This window comes from Bos mutus, chromosome 18, assembly GCF_027580195.1.
Source record: "Bos mutus isolate GX-2022 chromosome 18, NWIPB_WYAK_1.1, whole genome shotgun sequence".
Lineage (NCBI taxonomy): Eukaryota > Metazoa > Chordata > Mammalia > Artiodactyla > Bovidae > Bos > Bos mutus.
In genome coordinates this window covers 6,443,768-6,465,315 of record NC_091634.1, presented here as the reverse complement: position 1 = coordinate 6,465,315, position 21,548 = coordinate 6,443,768, and the positions used below count along the sequence as shown (strand labels likewise).

The 21,548-nt window shown below is 49.8% G+C and overlaps 1 protein-coding gene across 4 annotated transcripts in view; it reads left to right on the top strand.

Moving 5' to 3' along the window:
* The window catches only part of MYH14 (myosin heavy chain 14), a 78,999-nt gene that overhangs the window by 22,125 nt on the left and 35,326 nt on the right, over positions 1-21,548 (top strand). For all 4 annotated transcript variants that reach the window (XM_070387243.1, XM_070387241.1, XM_070387242.1 and 1 more), the window contains 7 exons: positions 9,537-9,632; positions 11,786-11,904; positions 13,103-13,255; positions 13,553-13,726; positions 14,074-14,247; positions 15,865-15,979; positions 19,776-19,963. In XM_070387243.1, the coding sequence (XP_070243344.1) occupies positions 9,537-9,632; positions 11,786-11,904; positions 13,103-13,255; positions 13,553-13,726; positions 14,074-14,247; positions 15,865-15,979; positions 19,776-19,963 (1,019 nt within the window). The remainder of the gene's footprint in view (positions 1-9,536; positions 9,633-11,785; positions 11,905-13,102; positions 13,256-13,552; positions 13,727-14,073; positions 14,248-15,864; positions 15,980-19,775; positions 19,964-21,548) is intronic.

The following is a 21,548-nucleotide window of genomic DNA, read 5'->3' as shown; positions in this document are numbered from 1 at the left end:
GGAGAATCCCAGGGACGGGGAAGCCTGGTGGGCTGCCATCTATGGGGTCGCACAGAGTCAGACACGACTGAAGCGACTTAGCAGCAGCAGCAGAGGGATAGGGTTCAACCCATGACACATACATAGAGGGCAAATCTCAGTCGTTTTTGTGGCTGCCTGGCATTTCATTATTTGGATGAACTGTGATTTCTTTCACCAGTCCAGTAGAGAAAGACCCTGATTTCCAGGACTGAGCAGGGGCCGGACTGGGTCTCATTCTCCTCTGGTCTCCGGCGCTGCAGGAGGCCCCGGGAGCTATTGTTGGCTCCAGGGCCAGTGGGGAGGGCTGGAGGCCCAGTGCCAGCTTGGCTGTCCACCCAGGCTGCAAACAGGCCGGGCTTCCTCAGGCATATTGACACAGGGTCCCAGGCCTCCTCGCTCTATTTCCCAACTGCAGGTTGCGTAACTGCCCCGCCTGTGTGTCTCCGCTCTCCTCCCTGAGCAGCTGACAAATTTCTGGAGGGAAGTGACGGTGGGGGCCTGGGCCCTGCAGGTCCCTCCTGGCCTCTGGACACAGGTCACCTCAAGTAAACCTCCTGCAGTGTGGTGGGCACGGACAGCAGCCCCGATTTTTGCAAACCTGAGACAAAAATTTTGCAGCACCGACTTCGTGTGTAATGACATAATCTGAATATGATCAAAGGTCATGGTGTGAAAACCGAGTCTCCCCCAGCCCCCCTGAGCCCTAGTTTGCCCACTGTTAAGCTTCCTGCATCTCCTGCCAGAAATATCTTAGACATGAAAGAAAAGACACACATTATTCTCCAGTTCCAGGACTGAGGTTCAGGCATGTGTGTGTGTTCAGTCGTGTCTGATTCTTTTCGACCCCATGGACTGTAACGCACCAGGCTCCTCTGTCTGTGGGATCTCCCAGGCAAGAATACTGGAGTGGGTAGCCATTTCCTCCTCCAGGGGATCATCCCGACCCAGGGATCGAATCCACGACTCCTGCAGTACTCTTTCACTGTATTGATGAACTGTGACTCTTGGAACATGTCTGCCCCTTGCAGACGCACTCTTAAGGTGAATGCATCCCATTGCTGTTGGGATGAAACATACCCCCAAAAGGGGGCCAAAACTATTCTTTTTATGATTAAAAAAATTTATTTTTGGCTGTGCTGGGTCTTCACTGCTACTTGGGTCTAGTGAGCCCAGTTGTGGCGAGGCTGGGGGCGGCTGCTCTCCAGTTACAGTGCATGGGCTTCTCACTGCGGTGGCCTCTCGATGCACAGCAGGGGCTCTCGGGTTTGGGCTCAGTAGTTGTGACGCCCAGACTTAGTTGCCCCGTGGTATGTGGGTATGGAGAAGGCAATGGCACCCCACTCCAGTACTCTTGCCTGGAAAATCCCATGGATGGAGGAGCCTGGTGGGCTGCCGTCTATGGGGTCACACAGAGTCGGACACGACTGAAGTGACTTAGCATGTGGGTATCTTCCGGGACCTGGGATCAAACCTGTGTCCCCTGCATTGACAGATGGATTCTTAACCACTGGGCCACCAGGGAAGTCCCAAGAACATCCTTAGAAGTAGGTCTCTGTGCTCACAGGTGAACAGAACTGCAGCATCAGTTCTTAGCAACGAAATTCTGAGTCCAAGGAGAAGTGCCGTTTTAAAATTTTACCCAGCTTAGCAGGACATTTAACGACTGTTTGAAATATCATTCATATACCAAAACATTCACCTATTTAAAGTGTATGAGTCAGTGGCTTTTAGCTTCACAGAGTTGTGCAGCCATCACCAAAATCAATTTAGAACATTTTCAGTGACCCAAGAAGATAACGTGGGCCCCTTTGCAGTCTTCCTGCCAGTTTCTACCACTAACCCCTGAAGGTCATGAATCCCCAGGCACCAACAATTACCTGCTCATGGCTTCTTGGTCTTCAGCTCTAATCTCCATCCCGTCACCGCCATTTTTCTTCCCCTGACTGTTTTTTTTTTTTTTTTTTTTGGTGGTGCCCCGCGGCATGTGGGATCTTATCTCCTCGACCAGGGATGGAACCCGCGGCCCCTGCATTGGAAGCCGAGATTCTAACCACTGGACCGCTAGGGAAATAGCCGCTGTTTTTAGAATCCTGCTGAATCGACCTCGCCGCCGCCCATAAGGGGGCGCTAGTTTCCAAACCCTGCCTCTGTTGCACCTGTTCCCGGCGTGGATGCCGGCAGCCGGTGTTGTCACCTTTTTCGCTTCTGCTGGTGTGGCAGGTGGCTGGGGTCTCATAACAGTGTGATTTTGTATCTCCCTTCCAAGGAGTGGGGTCAGGCGGTTTTATTTTTTGCTCTAGACTCCTTTGGACAAAAGAGGAGACAGACACACATAACCCTGGCAGTCCAGTGGTTAGGACTCGTAGGTTTGGGATGGCCCTGGGTTCTATCTCTAATCTGGCAACTAAGATCCTACAAGCCTCACAATTCGGCCAAAAGACAAAAATGAAAAAGGAGACAGGTCCAGGGAAGTGGGGTGTCCGTCCTAGTCAGTACATTTGACCAGGAGGTGGTGGAACCCAGTTTGACTCCAAAGCCAGCCCCTGATCCGCTCCCAGAGAGGCAGATGTGTGCCTCTGGGTCACCCTCGGGAGGCCCAGGGCAGAGAGCACTGGAGGCCGGTGGAGGGAAGCCCTCCACCCCACCCCCGACTTCCCGTCCACACTGGCGCCGTCAGTGCCACCGGGGAGGTTGCGCAGGGAGCCTGGCACGCAGAGAGGCGGGCTCGCGCTCACGTGAGGCCGTCAGAGCATCGCCAGCCCCACGCCCCTACCCTCGCAGGTCGGGGCTTGCTTGCGGTCGGCTGGGCTGAAGTCACCAGGGAGCGCTGACTGCCAACCCCTCAGGCGTCAGGTTCACCAGGTATTCTGCACCTACGCAGGTTGCTAAGCCAACCGTGAAAGGCCATTTAAAGGCCACCAGGGGAACGCGAGTCTGAGTCGGGCCTGACGTTAAGGATGAATGATCATTCAGTTGATGGTTGGCCTTGTCTGTCAGGAGATGTCTTCATGTATTTATCTTTTGGGAGGTGTCTCTCTGCTCCCCGCCCCGCAAAACCTCCCAGTGTTTCCGGGATTCTTGGCTGTCCCCATCTAGCCAGCCCCCTGATCCCAGCCCCACCCCGCCCACTGTGCTGCAGGGGGAGGGGATGGAACCCGAGGTCCAGGAGGCCATCGGCTTGCCCAAGATCACACAGCCAGAGAACACCTCCACTCGTTAACCCTTTGTCGTGTATTCATTCATTCTTCATTTATTGGACACCTGATGGAATCTGCGGGCCGGATCTCTGCAGGCACTGGGGGAAAGGAAGCGTGGCCAAAACAGAACAAGCCTCTGCCCCCTGGAGCGCTGAGACCCGGGGAGCATCAAATGACACAAATAGATTAAAGCTGATCCAGTGGAAGAGTGACCCCTGGAAGGTGCATGGTGCGGTGACTGTGGCGGCGAAGGGACTGGAGAGGCGGGGGCGTAGTGTCTTGGAAAGGGCGGGGCAACCCCTGGAGGGGGCGGCGCTTGGCTGAGCCCCATTGATCCGCAGGAATTAAGCAGGTCAGGAAGCAACAGTTAGAACTGGACATGGAACAACAGACTGGTTCCAAATAGGAAAAGGAGTACGTCAAGGCTGTATGTTGTCACCCTGCTTATTTAACTTATATGCAGAGTACATCATGAGAAACGCTGGGCTGGAAGAAGCACAAGCTAGAATCAAGATTGCAGGGAGAAATATCAATAACCTCAGATATGCAGATGACACCACCCTTATTGCAGAAAGTGAAGAGGAACTAAAAAGCCTCTTGATGAAAGTGAAAGAGGAGAGTGAAAAAGTTGGCTTAAAGCTCAACATTTAGAAAACGAAGATCATGGCATCTGGTCCCATCACTTCATGGGAAATAGATGGGGAAACAGTGGAAACAGTGTCAGACTTTATTTTTGGGGGCTCCAAAATCACTGCAGATGGTGACTGCAGCCCTGAAATTAAAAGACGCTTACTCCTTGGAAGAAAAGTTATGACCAACCTAGATAGTATATTGAAAAGCAGAGACATTACTTTGCCAACAAGTCCGTCTAGTCAAGGCTATGGTTTTTCCAGTGGTCATGTATGAATGTGAGAGTTGGACTGTGAAGAAAGCTGAGGGCCGAAGAATTGACGCTTTTGAACTGTGGTGTTGGAGAAGACTCTTGAGAGTCCCTTGGACTGCAAGGAGATCCAACCAGTCCATCCTAAAGGAGATCAGCCCTGGGTGTTCTTTGGAAGGAATGATGCTAAAGCTGAAACTCCAGTACTTTAGCCACCTCATGCGAAGAGTTGACTCATTGGAAAAGACTCTGATGCTGGGAGGGATTGGGGGCAGGAGGAAAAGGGGACGACAGAGGATGAGACGGCTGGATGGCATCACTGACTCGATAGACATGAGTTTGAGTGAACTCCAGGAGTTGGTGATGGACAGGGTGGCCTGGCGTGCTGCGATTCATGGGGTTGCAGAGAGTCGGACACGACTGAGCGACTGAACTGAACTGAACTGAGATGGTACTACTCAGAGAAGGTGATGGCACCCCACTCCAGTACTGTTGCCTGGAAATCCCATGGATGGAGGAGCCTGGTGGGCTGCAGTCCATGGGGTCACGAAGAGTCGGACACAACTGAGTGACTTTACTTTCACTTTTCACTTTCATGCATTGGAGAAGGAAATGGCAACCCACTCCAGTGTTCTTGCCTGGAGGATCCCAGGGACGGGGGAGCCTGGTGGGCTGCCTTCTATGGGGTTGCACAGAGTCGGACACGACTGAAGCGACTTAGCAGCAGCAGCAGCCAGTGGTACTACTGGGCTTCCCTGATAGCTCAGCTCGTAAAGAATCTGCCTGCAATGCGGGAGATCTGGGTTCGATCCCTGGGTTGGGAAGATCCCCTGGAGAAGGGAACAGCTACCCACTCCAGTATCCTAGCCTGGAGAATTCCATGGACTGTATGGGCCTGGAAGGCCTGTAGGGTGAGGGAAGTCCCAGGGCAAAAGCCTGGGGGCAAGAGAGTGTTGCATGTCGAGAGCATGGTTGGTTTGGCTGGTTGGAGTGAGGGGACCCTGGGCTGGAGCGGGTGGGAGGATTGGGGACAGGGTGTACCAAGGATCCTGACAACGGACTAGATTGAATCCCAGAGGTAGTGATGATTGTGGAGGGGATTCTTGCCCCCTAAAGTGGCAAGCTGAAGTTCATTCACGAACACATTGATGGAGGGCTTAGAAGCAGTTGGAAGATGAATAAGGAACCGATAGACAAGGAGTTATGATCTCGGTGGAAAAATGAATATTTGTTGCACACCCCGGCGTGTCCCACAAACTCTACCAAAGCCTTTTTCCTTTTTTCTTTGAGGGCTAGAATTCACATCCCAGTAAAATTCACCATTGTCAAGTACACAGCTCAGCATTTGTATTAATACTATATTCCCAAGGCTGTGTGATCATCAGTGCAATCTCACTGCCTAATTCCAGAAACTGAGTCTTTTCTCAGCAGTGATTTTTTTTCCAGACTAGGTCTTACATTTGAAAGGGTATGAAATTAAAAAAAAAAAAATTAAAGGTATGTGATCGTTCCAGTGTCCTGGGCTCCCAGGAGGCCACCTCGGTTAGCAGTTTCTTGTGTGTCCTCCAGAGCAAGGCTTCTTGAAGCTGTCAAGCCAGTGACCACCACCCTCTCCACTTCCGTTTTCAGAGATTTTAAAGAATATTTATTTATTTGGCTGCACCGGGTCTTACTTGTGGCATGTGGGGTCTAGGTCCCCAGCTAGAAATCTAGGTCCCCAACTAGAAATCAGTCTTAGCCACTGGACCACCAAGGAAGTCCCTTAGGGATTTTTTTAAACCCTCTTTATTTTGAATAATTTCAGGTTTACAGAAAAGTAGTGGAGAGTCCACAAAAACGTTGCATGCCTTCTCCCAGACTTCTCAAGTGTCACCACCTTGCTACGTCTACTTTATGCTCGTCTGTCTTTCTAATTACTTGTTCTGAGTCATTTGAGAGTAAGGGTGTTGCCCAGGGCCCCCTTCACCCCTCGTGTTAGTTCCTGATGGCCGCTGACACAAATGACCACAAATGTCGTAGCTCATAATAACACGTTTACTCCCTGACCAGAAGTACTTCCCTCCCCTGGTCAGAAGTTGAAAATCAATCTTACTGGTTAAAATCAAGGTGTCAGCAGAGCCGGTCCCTTCTGGAGGCTCTGGGGAGATTTGTTTTCTTGTCTTTCTCAGCTTCCAGAGGCCACCCACATGCCTTAGCTTGTGGCCCCTTCTTCCATCGTCAAAATGCGTTGCTCTAGGGAATTCCCTGGCAGTCTAGTGGTTAGGACTTAGTGCTTTCACTTTTGGGGCCCAGGCTCCATCCCTGGTCGAGGAACTAAGATATCTCAAGCTGTCTGGCAGGGCCAAAAAAGAGAAAACAGAAACAAAGAACATCACTCTAACCGCTGCTCACGTGGCCTGCCCCATTGGCCTCCCTCTTAGAAGGACCTTCCCGTTACATTTAGGACCCACCTGGATAATGCAAGACTAATCTCCTGTCTTGAGACCCTCAGTTTCATCATGTCGGTTAAGTCTGTTTCTCCCTTCAAGGTAACATTCGTGGGATTCAGGCCGTGGACATTTGGGGCAGGGACATTATTCATCTCACCACCCCCTGAATCTGTCAGTGCATACTGCCCAAGAACATTCTCTGACACAAACGCAGCAGTGTCATCATTAGGAAATTAACATCGGCAGTATGGGTACTGTTTATCTAATCCACAGACCTTATGCCAATTTCCCCAGTAATGTCTTTTATAGCAAAAAAAAAAAAAAAAAAGTTACGCACACACACACTTCCCCAGTCCAAGATCACACACGTTGCATCTAGCTGTCACACTTTACTCTTCATCCATCTGGAACTGGTCCTGAATTTTTCTCTATCTTTTGCGACCTTGACACTTTGGGAGATTAAAGGCTAGTTGTTTCCTCAGTGTGGGAGCACTTTCTCTTGATTAGATTCGGGTTACGTGTTTTTGGCACGGGTCTCCCAGAAGAGTTCCCTGCCCTCTCCACCTCCCACCACGCTTTTCTCCTAAGTAAACGTTGTGCAGGAGCTTATGTAGCACAGACGCCAAAAAGTGAGCTTGGCGCCGAAGCACCCAGCTTGGGAAAGTTTCTGCAAGTGACACCCTGTATGATCAGCACCTGAAGTCCCCGCAAGCTCCTTCCGGTCACCAGAAACCCCTGTAACCTGGCATCTAACAGCATGGAGTTATTTTGTTGTTGCTGTTCAGTTGCTCAGTCATGTCCGACTCTTTGTGACTCCATGACTTTGTTCAAACTCATGTCCATTGAGTCAGCGATGCCATCCAATCCTCTGTCGCCCCCTTCTCCTCTTGCCCTCTTGAATTTGGAACAGATTATTCTGCCTGCTCTTGAATTTGGAGCAAGCAGACCCACAGACTCTGTGCACTTTCCTTTTTAAAAATTATTTATTTGGCTGCATTAGGTCTTAGTTGAAGCACTTGGGATCTTTGAGTCATGTGGATCTTTCATTATGCCGCCTGGATTCTGTAGTTGTGGTGCAAGAGCTCAGTTGCTTGGCAGCATATGGACCGTAGTTCCCCAACCAGGGGTTGAACCCAGACCGCTTGCATTGGAAGCACCAGTATCAACCACTGGATCACTAGGGAGGTCCTGACCAAATCTAGATCAAGTTCTGAACAAAACAAAAGACCATAGTGACTACCCTCTTGGAAAATGCACTGGGTATTAAAACCAAACACCAAACACTTTCGTGTGTATATGTAAAGCAGCTCGGATTAGTCTCAGAGCATTTGAAACCATTATTCATAGACACGAATGTCCACTGGGACGTTTCGAAATCACTCAGGATGTGGATATCTCTTTGTGAACAGACAGGCTTCTGCGTCACGTCTGGTGCCCACCCGCGCAGCCTCTGTGATGTCCAGAAACACCCCAATATGTTGCTGGGGTGGCGCCCATCCCTGTGCCAACCAACCCCTGCACGTTCCCATGATGTCCTCTAGGGGGCAGCATTGCCCACTTATGGCGAGATGTCTAAGCCCTTTGGTGCGTGCGTGCTAAGTCGCTTCAGTCGTGTCCGACTCTTGGCGACCCCGTGGACAGTAGCCAGCCAGGCTCCTCTTCACAGACATGCAAATACAATCCATCTTTTACAGTGTCCGAGTTGGAGAAATCAGCTACACACGGCAGTTATTTGTAACCCCCAAGCCAACAGTCCTGGTGTTTGTGTGGTCCTTGGGGTCATTCATAGAGGAGTGAAAGTTTTGAGCTGCCCAGGGTGCACCCAACCGAGGTCCCCGGGGGCTGCATTCCGCTTTCTTGTTCTAGCTCATACTGCAAACCAGTATCCTTTCTGCAACCTACTGAGTGCCACGTTTTTCACTTTGGGGATGCTTTTGGTTGGCGATTTCACTGTTTGAAATGCTCCCCCAAGCATAGTGCTTAATGCCATCTGGTGTCGCTAGGAGCAAAAAGACTGTGATGCTGGGTACAGAGAAAATAGGTGTGTAAGAAAAGCTTCCTTCAGGTTCCAGTTATAGTGAATGTTGGTTGTGAGTTCAATGTGATCAATGCTATATATATTAGATAAGGTGTCTTTAACATTTTTGTTATTGAAATATAGTTGATTCACAATGTTGTGTTAATTTCTGCTGTACACCAGAGTGACGTATACATATATATATGTGTGTGTATATATATATAGTTTTTATATATAAATCTTATATACATAACTTTATAAAATGGACTAGTGTGCATAGCCCGCCAGGCTCCTCTGTCGATGGGATTCTCCAGGCAAGAACACTGGAGTGGGTTGCCATGCCCTCCTCCAGAGGATATTCCTGACCTAGGGATTGAACCTGTGTCTCCTGTGGTTCCTGCATTACAGGTGGATTCTTTACCGCTGGGCCACCAGGGAAGCCCAAAACAGATATGAGCAGACACCAAATGGCAATAAAGCAAACCTCGTATATAAAATCTCCTGGAGAAGGGAATGGCAACCCATCCCAGCATTCTTGTCTGGAGAATCCCATGGACAGAGGAGCCTGGCGGACTATAGTCGATAGGGTCACAAAGACTCGGACACGACTGAAGCGACTTAGCATGGACGCACGTCTGTAAAATACAGAATTCATTTATCCATTCAGGTATTTTAAGACCTGCCTGGAGTCAGGTGGAGGTGTAATTTGACATAAGGTTTTAAGCTAGATTTATTTTTAAAATTTTACTTTTGTAATTGAGGAATTGAAGTATAGCTGATGTATTATGTGTTAGTTTCAGATGTACAGCACAGTGATTCAGTTATATGTGTATATATCCTTTTTCAGATGTTTTTCCATGATAGGTTATTACAAGAGACTGAGTATAGTCCCTGGGCTATGCGGCACGTCCTCGTTGTCTCTGCTGGGTTTCTGAGGGGCTAGTTCACACCCTCTGCCACGTGTCGTGACCTCTCTCTCTGCTGCCCCTTAGCCATGCTGCGGATGGTCTCGGCCGTTCTCCAGTTTGGCAACATCGTCCTAAAGAGAGAACGGAACACCGACCAAGCCTCCATGCCCGACAACACAGGTACCGCCACTGGCCTGCTACCCACCCCCATACAGAGCTGCCTCCCCCCAGGCCCGCCCTGATTTCCTGCCCTTGGCTGAATCTTTACTGAAAAACACCTTCCACTCTTTACTTGATTATACAGAGTGTGAGCTCTGCTGAGAATGTGAACAACACCAGTGTGCCAAAGAGGGGGTGGGCAGGGTCCTCCATCATCTCAGCCCCTCCCAGAGAATCACCATTAGCACTGGGCATGTCTCCTCCTGGCCTCTGTGCTTTGCTTTTTTTTGCCTTTCAAAAGCAGAAGTATAGTTGATATTCCTTTTTTTATCAAAATGAAAATAGCTCTGCTTCTTTATTATAAAATAATACAATCTGGATGGGGAAGAAACTCTGGCAAGACAGCGAAGGATAAAGGCAGGGAAATTACCCATAATTACTGCTCACATTTTGGGGCAGCTCTCTCTGGGCTTTGTTCTATGTCTATATCAATGTGGAGATAATTATCACAGAAATGGAATCGTGCTTGACACCCCCTTCCCCTTGGGATGGGAAGAGCTTGCTGTCCTGATTATGAAACCCTATGGGCTCATTTTCAAAAGCTGTGTGACACAGAGCATATGAAGGAATGGGCATCCCTCTTTCTCTCTTTTTTTTTTTTTCGTGGTGGTGGGATGTATACCAATATCAGTACGGAGCCATGCAGTATTCAGGATCTTAATTCTGAACCAGGGATCAAACCTGCGCCCCTTGCAGTGGACGCTCAGAGTCCTAACCACTGGGCCACTAGGGGAATCCGGAAGGAGCATCTCTGATAGTGTCATTGATCTGAGCTATTCCTGTGACATCTGGTGGGTTCACACACCCAGCAGGTGTGTGGTATGAACTCATTCATTCATTTGGTTTACATATTGGGGTCAACAAAGACTTTTAAAATGGTCCATTAAAAAAAAAAAAAAAACCTTAGAAAAAGTTCCCATGGAGGGCTTAGAACCCTGATAGGCCATCCTGTTACTGGCAGTGTGGTACTCCGTGCTGGGTTTGGGTTTTTGTGTTTTGTTTTTTTTTTTCCATTTAAAGATATTCTTGGATAAGGCAGAATCACTGCAGATGAATTAGAAATTGCAATTGCAGAGAGAGAGACAGATTTAAATCTTCATCACCTCTCAGAAATAACCACTGCTGAAAAACTTCTCCTAGGTGTATTTCCTTTTTGCTGGTGCTGAGTATGTGTAGTAGCTAACTTCCCATGATGCAAGTGATAGAAGCTTCGAAACACTTCTTAACGATCATTTTAATTCAGAGGCGAAAGAAGAAACATAACTGCCCGCACAGTCCTGCCTCCATCTTCTGCCAAAAGAGCCGTTGACATTTTGGCAATTATTTTTCCTAAGAAGTAAGGAAGATCAATGAATTTTTAAAGATTTCTTTTGGGTTTGGCCACCTCAATGGATTCTTATTCCAAGAGCTGTCCCCCCAACATCTTATTGAGACACTTTCCAACGTACAGAAAAGTTCAAGGAATTTTATACCAAACACTCAGATCCACCACCAAGATTCTACCATTGACATTTTACCACATTTGCTTCATCGATTATCTTTCCATCCTCTGTTCACTTGTCTTTTTTTCCTGGCACATTTCAAAGTTGCAGATACTGATAAAGACCCTTCAGCATGGGTATCATTTACTGGCGTCCAACATTTGTTTACAATTTTTTCTTGAGCTTGAAGTGAAACATACATATCATGAAATGTACATGGCTTAAGTGTACCACATAACAATTTATAATTATTGTTTACTTATTAAATAATTATTTATAATAATAATACTTAGTGGCTGCAGAACACTCGTTCAAATGGATGGACCCTGACTCTCTAACCAATCCCCAACCATTGGGCATTCTGGTTGCTTCCTGGTTTTCTCTATTGTAAATAACACCGTGATGGACACCCTCTTAGTCCAGCCTTTACTCACCTCCAGGTTTATTTCTGCCAACTTGGGGTCCCAGGAGGAGAATTGTTAGGCCAGAAAACACACACTTTTAGGATCCCTAATGCCTCTAGCAGGAAAGGCTGGGGTCCCACCAACAGCTGGGGAGGTCGCACCCTCTCCCCCACTCCTCGCTGTCCCCACCTCCCAGTGCTGACCCCATCTTGGTGCCTCTCGCCCTCAGCTGCACAGAAGCTCTGCCGCCTCCTGGGCCTGGGGGTGACGGATTTCTCCCGCGCCCTGCTCACCCCCCGCATCAAAGTTGGCCGGGACTACGTCCAGAAAGCACAGACCAAGGAACAGGTGGGCGAGGCTGGGGGCAGTGGGTACAGGGAGAGTCCTGGATTTTTAAGCAGTTTATGCCTGTTCTTTCTCACTCACTCAGCAAACTTTGGCTGAATATCTGTTCAATTACCAACTCTGGTCTAGGTGTTAGCATAAAGGCAGTCGTGGAAACAAGGACCATGCCTTCAGGGAGCTCAAGGTAGTAAGGAATCAGATAATAGAAGAAACATGGAGGCTTTCTATGCAGAGAGGGGTTGGGGTGGTCAAGAAAGCCTTCTCAGAGGAGGTGACATTTGAATTGAGGCTTGGATGGTGTAAGACAAAGGGAATAGCATGTGTAAAGGCCCTGAAGGTGGAACAAGCTTGGTGAGTTGGGAACATTAAAGAGATCAGTGAGGCTAGAGAGTTGGGGAGAGGGTGATAGAAGCTGCAGCCAGAGAGGTTGGAAGGAGACAGATTATCCAAGGTCTTAAGGGCTACAGTAAGGAGGTGAGTTTTCTTCAAAGTGCTTTAGGAGGCCAGTGAGGATGTAAGCCAGGGACCAATTTGATTCAGTTTGTCTTTTATAAAAATTCCCTTGTCTGCTATGTGGAGAATTGGCTCCAGGGGGCACCGGTGCAAGCAGAGAGACAGGAGGAAGCCACTGTCCCAGTCTAGGGAAGCGATGATAGCGGCATGCACACAGGTGGTTCGGGGGGGGGGAGAGGTGAACACAGACCAGCTATTTTCAGAATCCAATTCTGGGCTACAGCCTCCGCCTGACCCTCAAGTGCACTTGAGGTGCTGGCACAGTGGGGTACAGGAGACTGAGTGTCACACTGATCCAGGTTCTACTCTCAGTGAAAGAGCGGATGAAGAATCTGTGGCACAGAGAGGTTTATTCGCATGCCTCAGGTCACACAGCCTTTAAGTGGCAGAGCTAGGGATTCCAACCTTGGTGTTAGGCCCCAGACCCCACTCTCTTCCCTGTTTTACAGTGGAAATTGGTTCAAGTGTTGGGTGGAGGATTCATGAACTAATGAGCCCCCAAGCACCTCATACAGGGCCCGGCACACAGTAGGCCTTCAGTAATGGTCCGCCAGCGTTAATGTCATAACTCTTGATGACCCGCGACAGGGCGGTGTCTGCACCCAAAGTCCCTCCGCCAGCCCCCAGGGCTCAGGACCGGGGCCGCTGACGGGCAGGCCGGGTCCTCACTGTGCACCCCGCCCTGCAGGCTGACTTTGCGCTGGAGGCTCTGGCCAAGGCCACCTACGAGCGCCTCTTCCGCTGGCTAGTTCTGCGTCTCAACAAAGCCTTGGACCGCAGCCCCCGGCAGGGCGCCTCCTTCTTGGGCATCCTGGACATCGCGGGCTTTGAGATCTTCCAGGTCTGCTCTTTGTGTCTGGTGGGGACTGGGAGGGCTCCACCACGCTGGCCTGGCTCTCCTTCTCTGGGTCCCTGTCCCCCTCTCCCGGGTCCCCATCCCCCTCTCTCTGGTCCCTGTCCCCTTCTCTCTCTGGTCTTTGACCCCCTCTCTCTGATCTCTGTGCCCCTCTCTCGGGCCTCTGTCCCCTCTCCGGGTCCTTGCCCCCTCTCCGTGGGTCCCCATCCCCTCTTCCTGGATCTTTATCCACCCTCTCTGGGTCCCCGCCCCTCTCTCTCATGCGTCCCTCCCCCACTGCAGCTGAACTCCTTCGAGCAGCTCTGTATCAATTACACCAATGAGAAGCTGCAGCAGCTATTCAACCACACTATGTTCGTGCTGGAGCAAGAGGAGTACCAGCGCGAGGGCATCCCCTGGACCTTCCTCGACTTTGGCCTCGACCTGCAGCCCTGCATCGACCTCATCGAGCGGCCGGTGAGCGCACGGCCCCTCCCGCCCCACCCCTCCACTCACCCACATCTCCTCTGCCTTCCATGTCAACTTGGTCCAGCCCCACCCCCTCTCCGGGCCTCGGGCTTCTCCATCAGTTAAATGGGGAAAACGGTCTAGATCTGTGTGACCCCTAGATGATTGGAACCCAGAATGTGCCTACAAGCAGCCGGGCTCCAATCAAGGGCTGATTGACAGCTAGAACGGTGATAGTTGTTCTCCTGTTTGCTAGTAGGTCCCAAGAGGCACAAAAGCTAAAAATTAGCAGCAACCTAAGTGTCCAGTTTTGGGGGATCTGACTTAACGCTTCTCCCTGCTCTGTCAATGGTCAGGCCAACCCCCCTGGACTCCTGGCTCTGCTGGATGAGGAGTGCTGGTTCCCAAAAGCCACGGACAAGTCCTTTGTGGAGAAGGTAGCCCAGGAGCAGGGTGGTCACCCCAAATTCCAGAGGCCAAGGCACCTTCGGGATCAGGCCGACTTCAGTGTCCTGCATTATGCGGGCAAGGTAGGGAACAGGGAGTGGTGGGGCAGCCTTGAGGCATGTGGGTGGGAGTGAGGATGAAGGGAGGATGCAAGGGGAAAAGTCACAGCCAGGCCAGGGGCCAGGAGTGAGGACTCTGATGAAGTCAGCAAAGCCTTCCTCAAGGCGGGGATATTTGCAGTAGGTTTTGAGGGATGAATAGGAGTTCACCAGGTGGAGAATTAGATGCGTTTTATTCATTCATTGGAGAAGGAAATGACAACCCACTCCAGTATTCTTGCCTGGAAAAGTCCATGGACAGAGAAATCTGGTAGTCTACAGTCCATGGGGTCACGAAGAGTCAGACATGACTGAGCGACTTCACTTTCCTTTCCTTATTCATTCATTTGGCCAACGTATGCCTTTTGTGTGCTCAGCCCTGTGCTGAGCAAAGCTGGGGACCCACGTCAGACATGATTCTGTCCTCACAAAATTCCTTATCTGGGAGGGAGACTAATACAGACCATTGGGATAAAAGGCTGATGGTGCCTTAACGGAGGCAGCTACAGAGAGTATCAAAGTCCAGAGGAGGAAAGCCAAGGAAGGTCTCGCAGAGGAGACTGATGCTTGATCGAGCTCTAAATCAAAGGTCAGGGACTTCCCTGGTGGTCCAGTGGCTAAGACCCTGCATTCCCAATTCAGGGAGCCGGGGTTTGTTCCCTGGTCGGGGAACTAGATCCCACATGCCACAACTAAGAGCCGGTGCAGCCAAATAAATAACTAAAGGATCAGCAAGCATTTTCTGCCACTACTTTCAGCTTTGTGGAGCAGTCTCTGGCACAACTACTCAGTTCTGCCATCAAAGCACAGAAGAAGCCACAAGTTCACACGTAAATGAAGGCTGTATTCCAATAAAACTTTATTCACAAAAGGAGGTGGCAGGCTGAATTTGGCCTGTGGACAGGCGCTGTCTGGCAACCCCTCGTCTAAATGATGAGTAACACTTAGCGGTGAAGGACGTGTGGAGAGGGGCGGTCTTCAGGCTGTGGGAACCACATACCCCAGGGCTGAGTGGCAGGAGACCCGTGTGTCCTGTCCGAGAACTCAGCTGTTTCCCACACACTTTCTAAGATTGCCCGCGTGCCCAGTGCTGTGCTGGACTCTGACTCAGACTCAGACCCTGGCCTCTGGGAGCCACGCCGGAGGGTGGGGCAGGAGGGCACAGGCAGGGACTCATGGTGGTCCAAGATTGTGACTCCCTGGGGAAGGAGCCGGCCCTGTGAAAACCCGCGGGGGGCGAGTCACAGGAGGCGGGAACGGCAGGCGTCAAGAACCTGAGGTGGAAAGGCGCTTGCACGTTTGAGGAAGAGTGTGGCTGAAAAAATAAGGAAAGAAGTGATGATACTGGGTGAGGTCATGGAGGCAGGGGCAGAGTTCTCCCAAGGGAAAGGCAGAAAGGGAAGAGCCAGGGGCGGGTGGGTGAAGTTCAGGAAAGGGACACAAGGTGGCGCCAGCGCGCTCGTGAGCCGTGAGCACGCCCTCCGCCCCCCACCCCACCCCCACGCCAACTGGGGGTTTTCAGAGCTTCTGGGAGGCTCCTTGGGAAATCTGAAGAGCCTCAGTCCACTTCCGCACCACCCTCCTCTGCCCGATCTCATTCAGGTCGACTACAAGGCCAACGAGTGGCTGATGAAAAACATGGACCCTCTGAATGACAACGTCGCAACCCTGCTCCACCAGAGCACAGACCGGCTGACGGCAGAGATCTGGAAAGACGGTGAGGACGCGCTTCCCCCGGCCCTGTCCCCGGAGCTCTGTGCCTCCCTTCATTGTTTCTGAACCTGACTTGTCCGCTCAGATACTGACCTGGTATCAGGACCGACAGCCTCACAATAGTGTTTCCAGTTAGTGACTGAGGGATCGATATTTCAAACCAGCTTCGCACCAAGTGATAAAACACTCCAGCTTAATCAGAAATGAAACAAGGATGCCCCCTGACAACACTGCTGTGAAATACTGTTTTGGTGATAGTAGTTTATGCAATCAGACCAGCAAAATAAACGAGCATATGAATAGTCAAAAGGAAGCTATGAAGTTAATTGTAGATGTCATATGCTACCCCCCCCAAAAAAAAAGATCAAGAGATTTGACTGAAAAAGAATGAATAACAAGAGAACTCAGATGAGTGATGTTTTACATGTTAGTCAACTTTCAGACTTTGCTTTCCCTTCAGGGATTCAGGGAAGAAGGAAGGAGCAGAAACCAAGAGAGAGTTTTGGTTTCCCGCTCCAACAAGACCCATGTGAGTTTGGCCATCAGTCTTTTCAGATGGACACTCCTAGGAGGCAGATAGAAAAGCTGTGTCCATGCTTGTCTCCTATCCTTAGAGGAAGTTTGAGAGATGATTTATAAAACTAGCAAAACCTGCCTCTCCGTTTTCCCTGATTCCAGGTTTCCAGAATCTGTCAATTGTTTTAATCTTGTATGGAAGTAGAAATGTCCACCCATGCAATTACACAAGAAAACAAAATAATCAAGAACAGTCGTTCCAAAACAAACTCAGAGCTAAATGGCATAGGGCATCTTGATACAGTGAGCTGATTTTAGACAGTATCTCATGCCGTTTATACAAGAAGGTTTGAAAAGCAGTGTTTGAGTTTCAGTAACAGAACCAGAAGGACTTCCCAGGTGGTGCTAGTGGTAAAGAACCCACCTGCCGATGCAGGAGACATAAAGACACAGGTTTGATATCTGGGTCGGGAAGATCCCCTGGAGGAGGAAATGGCAACCCACTCCAGTACTCTTGCCTGGAGAGTCCCATGGACAGAGGAGCCAGGCGGGCTACAGTCCACGGGGTCGCAAAGAGTCAGACACAACTGAGAGACTTAGCATGCACACACGTGCAACAGAACCAGGTTCTGCTGAGAAACATCTCCTTCAGACTGAAAATCTCCCCTCTCAACCTCCTTAAAATTCATGCCCTATTCGTGGCCACGTAATGTTCCCCCTAACCCCTCACATGCTCTACCCCACGTATGCTTGGCTCTCATAGGCTTCAAAAGAGAAAGTAGAAGTGGCAAAGCCTCTCGAGTGTCCTAGTCTGAAACCCAGCACAGTATTGTCTCCTCCACAGTTCTCCCAAACAAAGCACATCCTAAGACTAGCCCAGATTCAAGGAGCTGCCAGTCCCAGAGTGGGATGGGGAACTGGGCCATTTCTGAATCAGTCTTCACTACAGCTGCCCTGAGTCCAGAGTCGGCTTTGCTTTCTGGCATCCTGACAGCCCAGCATTGGGTACCCAGCATCCTTGGCAGCTCAGGGAAAGAGACCAGTGAGACCTGCTCTCTTCAGAGAGGCAAACGCAACAAGCTGGGTGGGGACCTTGAGTTAGTCCTGAGCTTCCTGGCAGCCAGGGCAAAAAGGGGATACCTAATAAAAACAGATACAGACCCAACCTCTAGGCAAAAAGGTTTTCTTCCCCCCACCCCCGCAACCCTGGGCATTAAATTCTCAGAGGACATTTATCCTTTCAGCCAACGTTGGTGCCATCACTAGTCAACATAAATGTGAATAGGACAGTCTCCCTGGCTTAAAAGTTCATGGTCCAGTGGTTAAGACTCTGCCCTTCCAATGCAGGGGGCTGAAGTTCGATTCCTGATCAGGGAACTAATGCTACATGCCGCACAGTGTGACCAAAAGAAAAAAAAAAATTTATGGCTAAGGTCAGGTTTCGCTCCTGCTTTGCTGTGCGCTGTTGACTGATAACCCTCTCTTCTTTTTCTTTCCTGCCGCCTTCTCTGTCCTCTCATGCCACTCCCCTTGCATCTCCCACCCCATCTCCCTGACTCTCCCCCATCTGTCCTCACCGCCCCCCCAGAACACGGGGGCTTGCAGCAGTTCTCTTTCCTTGGCTCCTTCCCACCGTCGCCCCCAGGATCTTCAGGGAGGCACAGCTCTGCCATTTCTCCATCAGGGGGTGGGTGTTGCTGTGCATCAACGGGTGAGATTTCCTGCACGAGGAGGGTGGGCCCTTTGGACCGGGAACCTGTTTTGAATGTCTATCCCTTTTCCTCTCCATCCAGAGATCTCCCCCTTGTCTTTCCCCCCCTCTTGTCAGCTCTCTCAGCAGTTTCCAGATTCTTTGTAGCAGCACAAGGCCTTCTTCGAACTAAACCACATGTAAAAATACAAACAATTATGACAGTATTAAGCTCATTCGGGGTTTTTTGTAATATTGTACAAAAACCCGGACGAATCTTTTGGCCACCCCTCTATTGGCTGGCATTAACCGAGCATATAGTATGTGCTATGCGCTGCGCGGAGCCCTTTTACTATTATTAACACATGGAATCCTCCAGACACCCAATCAGGTGTTAGAGCTCCTATCCTGTTATAGATGAGGACGTGGAAGCCCAGAGAGGTTAAGTCACCTGTCTGAGGTTATGCAGCCAGTAAGGGACCGAGCTGGGATTCGAACCCAGAGCCTCCCCTCTCATCTGTCCTGATGATAACTAGGAGCATGGCGGCGGGGGCGGGGAGACTTAGTCCTGGGGAGGGAAAATGTCATATCTGAACCCTCACTGCTCACCAAGCTCTGCTTTCCGAGAGAATTATCTATTGATTCCATAACCCTCACGACTGGGGATTGCAGGCCATCAGATTCTGCCCCAGCTGCAGGTCCTGGAACTGCACGTGATTTAATACATTGAATTTGTGACAAAGGAGAGGCTATTGCTCTCTAGCTGAAGTGACAGCATCAAATCATAAAACAAAATTACAGAACCTTCCTGGTGGCCCCGTGGCGAGGGTGCCATGCTTCCAGTTCAAGGTCCCTGGGTTCAATCTCTGCTCAGGAAACTAGATCCCACGTGTGACAAATAAGACCCAGCCAGCCAAATAAATAAATAAATATGTATTTTTAAAAGACAAAGTTACCATCAGGCCCTTCTGGGAAAATGGTGACTGTGGAGGTAGTTGGTATTATTTGTTTTTTCTTTTCTTTTTTAAAATTTCTTTTTTATTTTTGGCCTTATTTTAAATATTACCTTATTTCAAATATCATAATAAAGCCACATTTCACTGCATTTTTAACATGAGACTGTTTTAAGTTCCTAAAAATGCACCTGTGGTTATCACCCTTTTCTTTCTCTGTGCCTCAGTTTCCTCATCTGTCAAATGGGGGTGACTCTTATAGGCTTATAAATAAGCCAATGTATGTCAAGTGCTTTGAGCAGAACCGGGCAGAGAATTGGTGCGAAGGAAGCATTTGGTATCATCATCATCATTTGCTGATAAGGAAAATGGAGAAGAAGGGTCAGGGTTTGAGAGGATTCACACCACTTTGGTTCAGATCCTGGATCTTCAGATCCTAAGTTGTGTGGCCTTGGGCACAGTTGTCCAGCTTTCTGAGCCTCAGTTTGCTCGTCAGCCCAATGGGCTGATAATGCCTGCCTTGCTGGGCTATGAGAGATGGCTCATATACAAAGTATCAGGTCTTATAAATAATGAGATCCTTGACTTCGGCCAACTCAGTCCCCTAAAACTGACCCCTGACCTTATGCTTTCTCCCACAGTGGAGGGCATCGTGGGGCTGGAGCAAGTGAGCAGCCTTGGGGATGGCCCGCCTGGTGGCCGCCCGCGCCGGGGCATGTTCCGGACAGTGGGACAACTCTACAAGGAGTCCCTGAGCCGCCTCATGGCCACACTCAGCAACACCAACCCCAGCTTCGTCCGCTGCATCATCCCCAACCATGAGAAGAGGGTGAGCGACCTGGCCTGGGGAGGGAAGGTGGCTCTGGGGGGGAGGAAAAGTCCAAGTCACTGAATTTAGTTGGAGCTATGTCTGGTCCCAGGCTCACTTCTGGCTGTCTGTCTGTGTGACCTTGAGTACGTTGCTTTCCCTCCCAGGCTCATGGCCTTGTGAGGAAAATTCATTCATTCATGGGGCTTACATTTTATCGAGCACCTACTAAGTGCCAGGTGGTAGGGATACAGTGAAATCAAGGAGGGCTCCCTGGAGGAGGTGAGGTCTGAGCTTGGAAGGATAAGTGGTATTTCAAGCTGCTTGTGCAAAAACCCAGTAGTTGGTTGGAGTATGAAATGTGCAACGGATAGAAAAAAGGCAGCTGGAGCTGGGGAGGTGTAGGGAGACCATGCCTGGCCTCCAGGCCATCAGTAAGTTTTCTAGTTGGGAAAATCAGAGAATAGACCCTGTAGAGAAGGGTCAACATAAGAGAAGATGAAACTACAGAATTAGGTGCTTGGGGCTTGTACTGTCCTCAGGAAGTAGGAGCTGCAGTTATTGGGGAGGTGGCTCTGTGTGTGTGTTTCCCTTCTCTGTAAATACTGTGTGTATGTTAGTCGCTCTGTTGTTTCTAACTCTTTGCGACCCTGTGGACTATAGCCCGCCCGGCTCCTCTGTCCATGGGATTCTCCAGGCAAGAATTCTGCGGTGGGTTGCCGTTTCCTACTCCAGGGGATCTTCCCAACCCAGGGGTCAGACCCACATCTCTTGCATTTCCTGCATTGGCAAGTGGGTTCTTTACCGCTGTGCCACGTGGGAAGCCCCTCTGAAGTTGGAAAGTGGCTTAACAATCAGTGACCTGTCAGGGTGTAACTGGCAGGAGTTTTTCTTTCTTGGTGGTATATAAAATAACAATGTGTTTTAGAATTGAGGGTGCCTTATATTTGATGAAATATGGTATACGTGGACTCAGCCACGTCTCCATAGAGCTCTGGTCCTTTTACGTGGAAAATGGTGCTTAGAGTTTAAGATGTGGGTGTTCGGTGTGCTCAATGGTATCAAGCTGTCACTCCAGGGAGATTCCAGCATGTAGATGAGGTTGAGAACAACTGATCTAGAAGTCCATAAAAAAACTGGTTATTGTGTTGATTACTCTGGGAGCCTGGGCAAGGCAAGAGTTGTCTTTTAGAATGCATAGTTTTCGTAGTGTTTAGATTTTTACCAAGTGCCAGGTAGTAGGGGTACAGTGAAACCAGGGAGGGCTCCCTGGAGGAGGTGAACACTTCCTGGGTTTCCTTGGTGGCTCAGTGGTAAAGAATCTGCCTGCCAATGCAGGAGATGAGGGTTCCATCCCTGAGTTGGGAAGATCCCCTGGAGAAGGAAATAGCAACCCACTCCAGTATTCTTGCTGGGAAATCCCATGGACAGAGGAGCCTGGGGGGCTATAGTCCATAGGGTCACAATGGAGTCGGACTCGGCTTGGCAACTAAACAACAGCAAAAATATTTATATATTTATTTGGCTGCACTGGGTCTTAGTGACAGCATATGGGATCTAGTTCTGCCACCAGTGATCGGACTATGCCCCGCTGCATTGGGAGCCC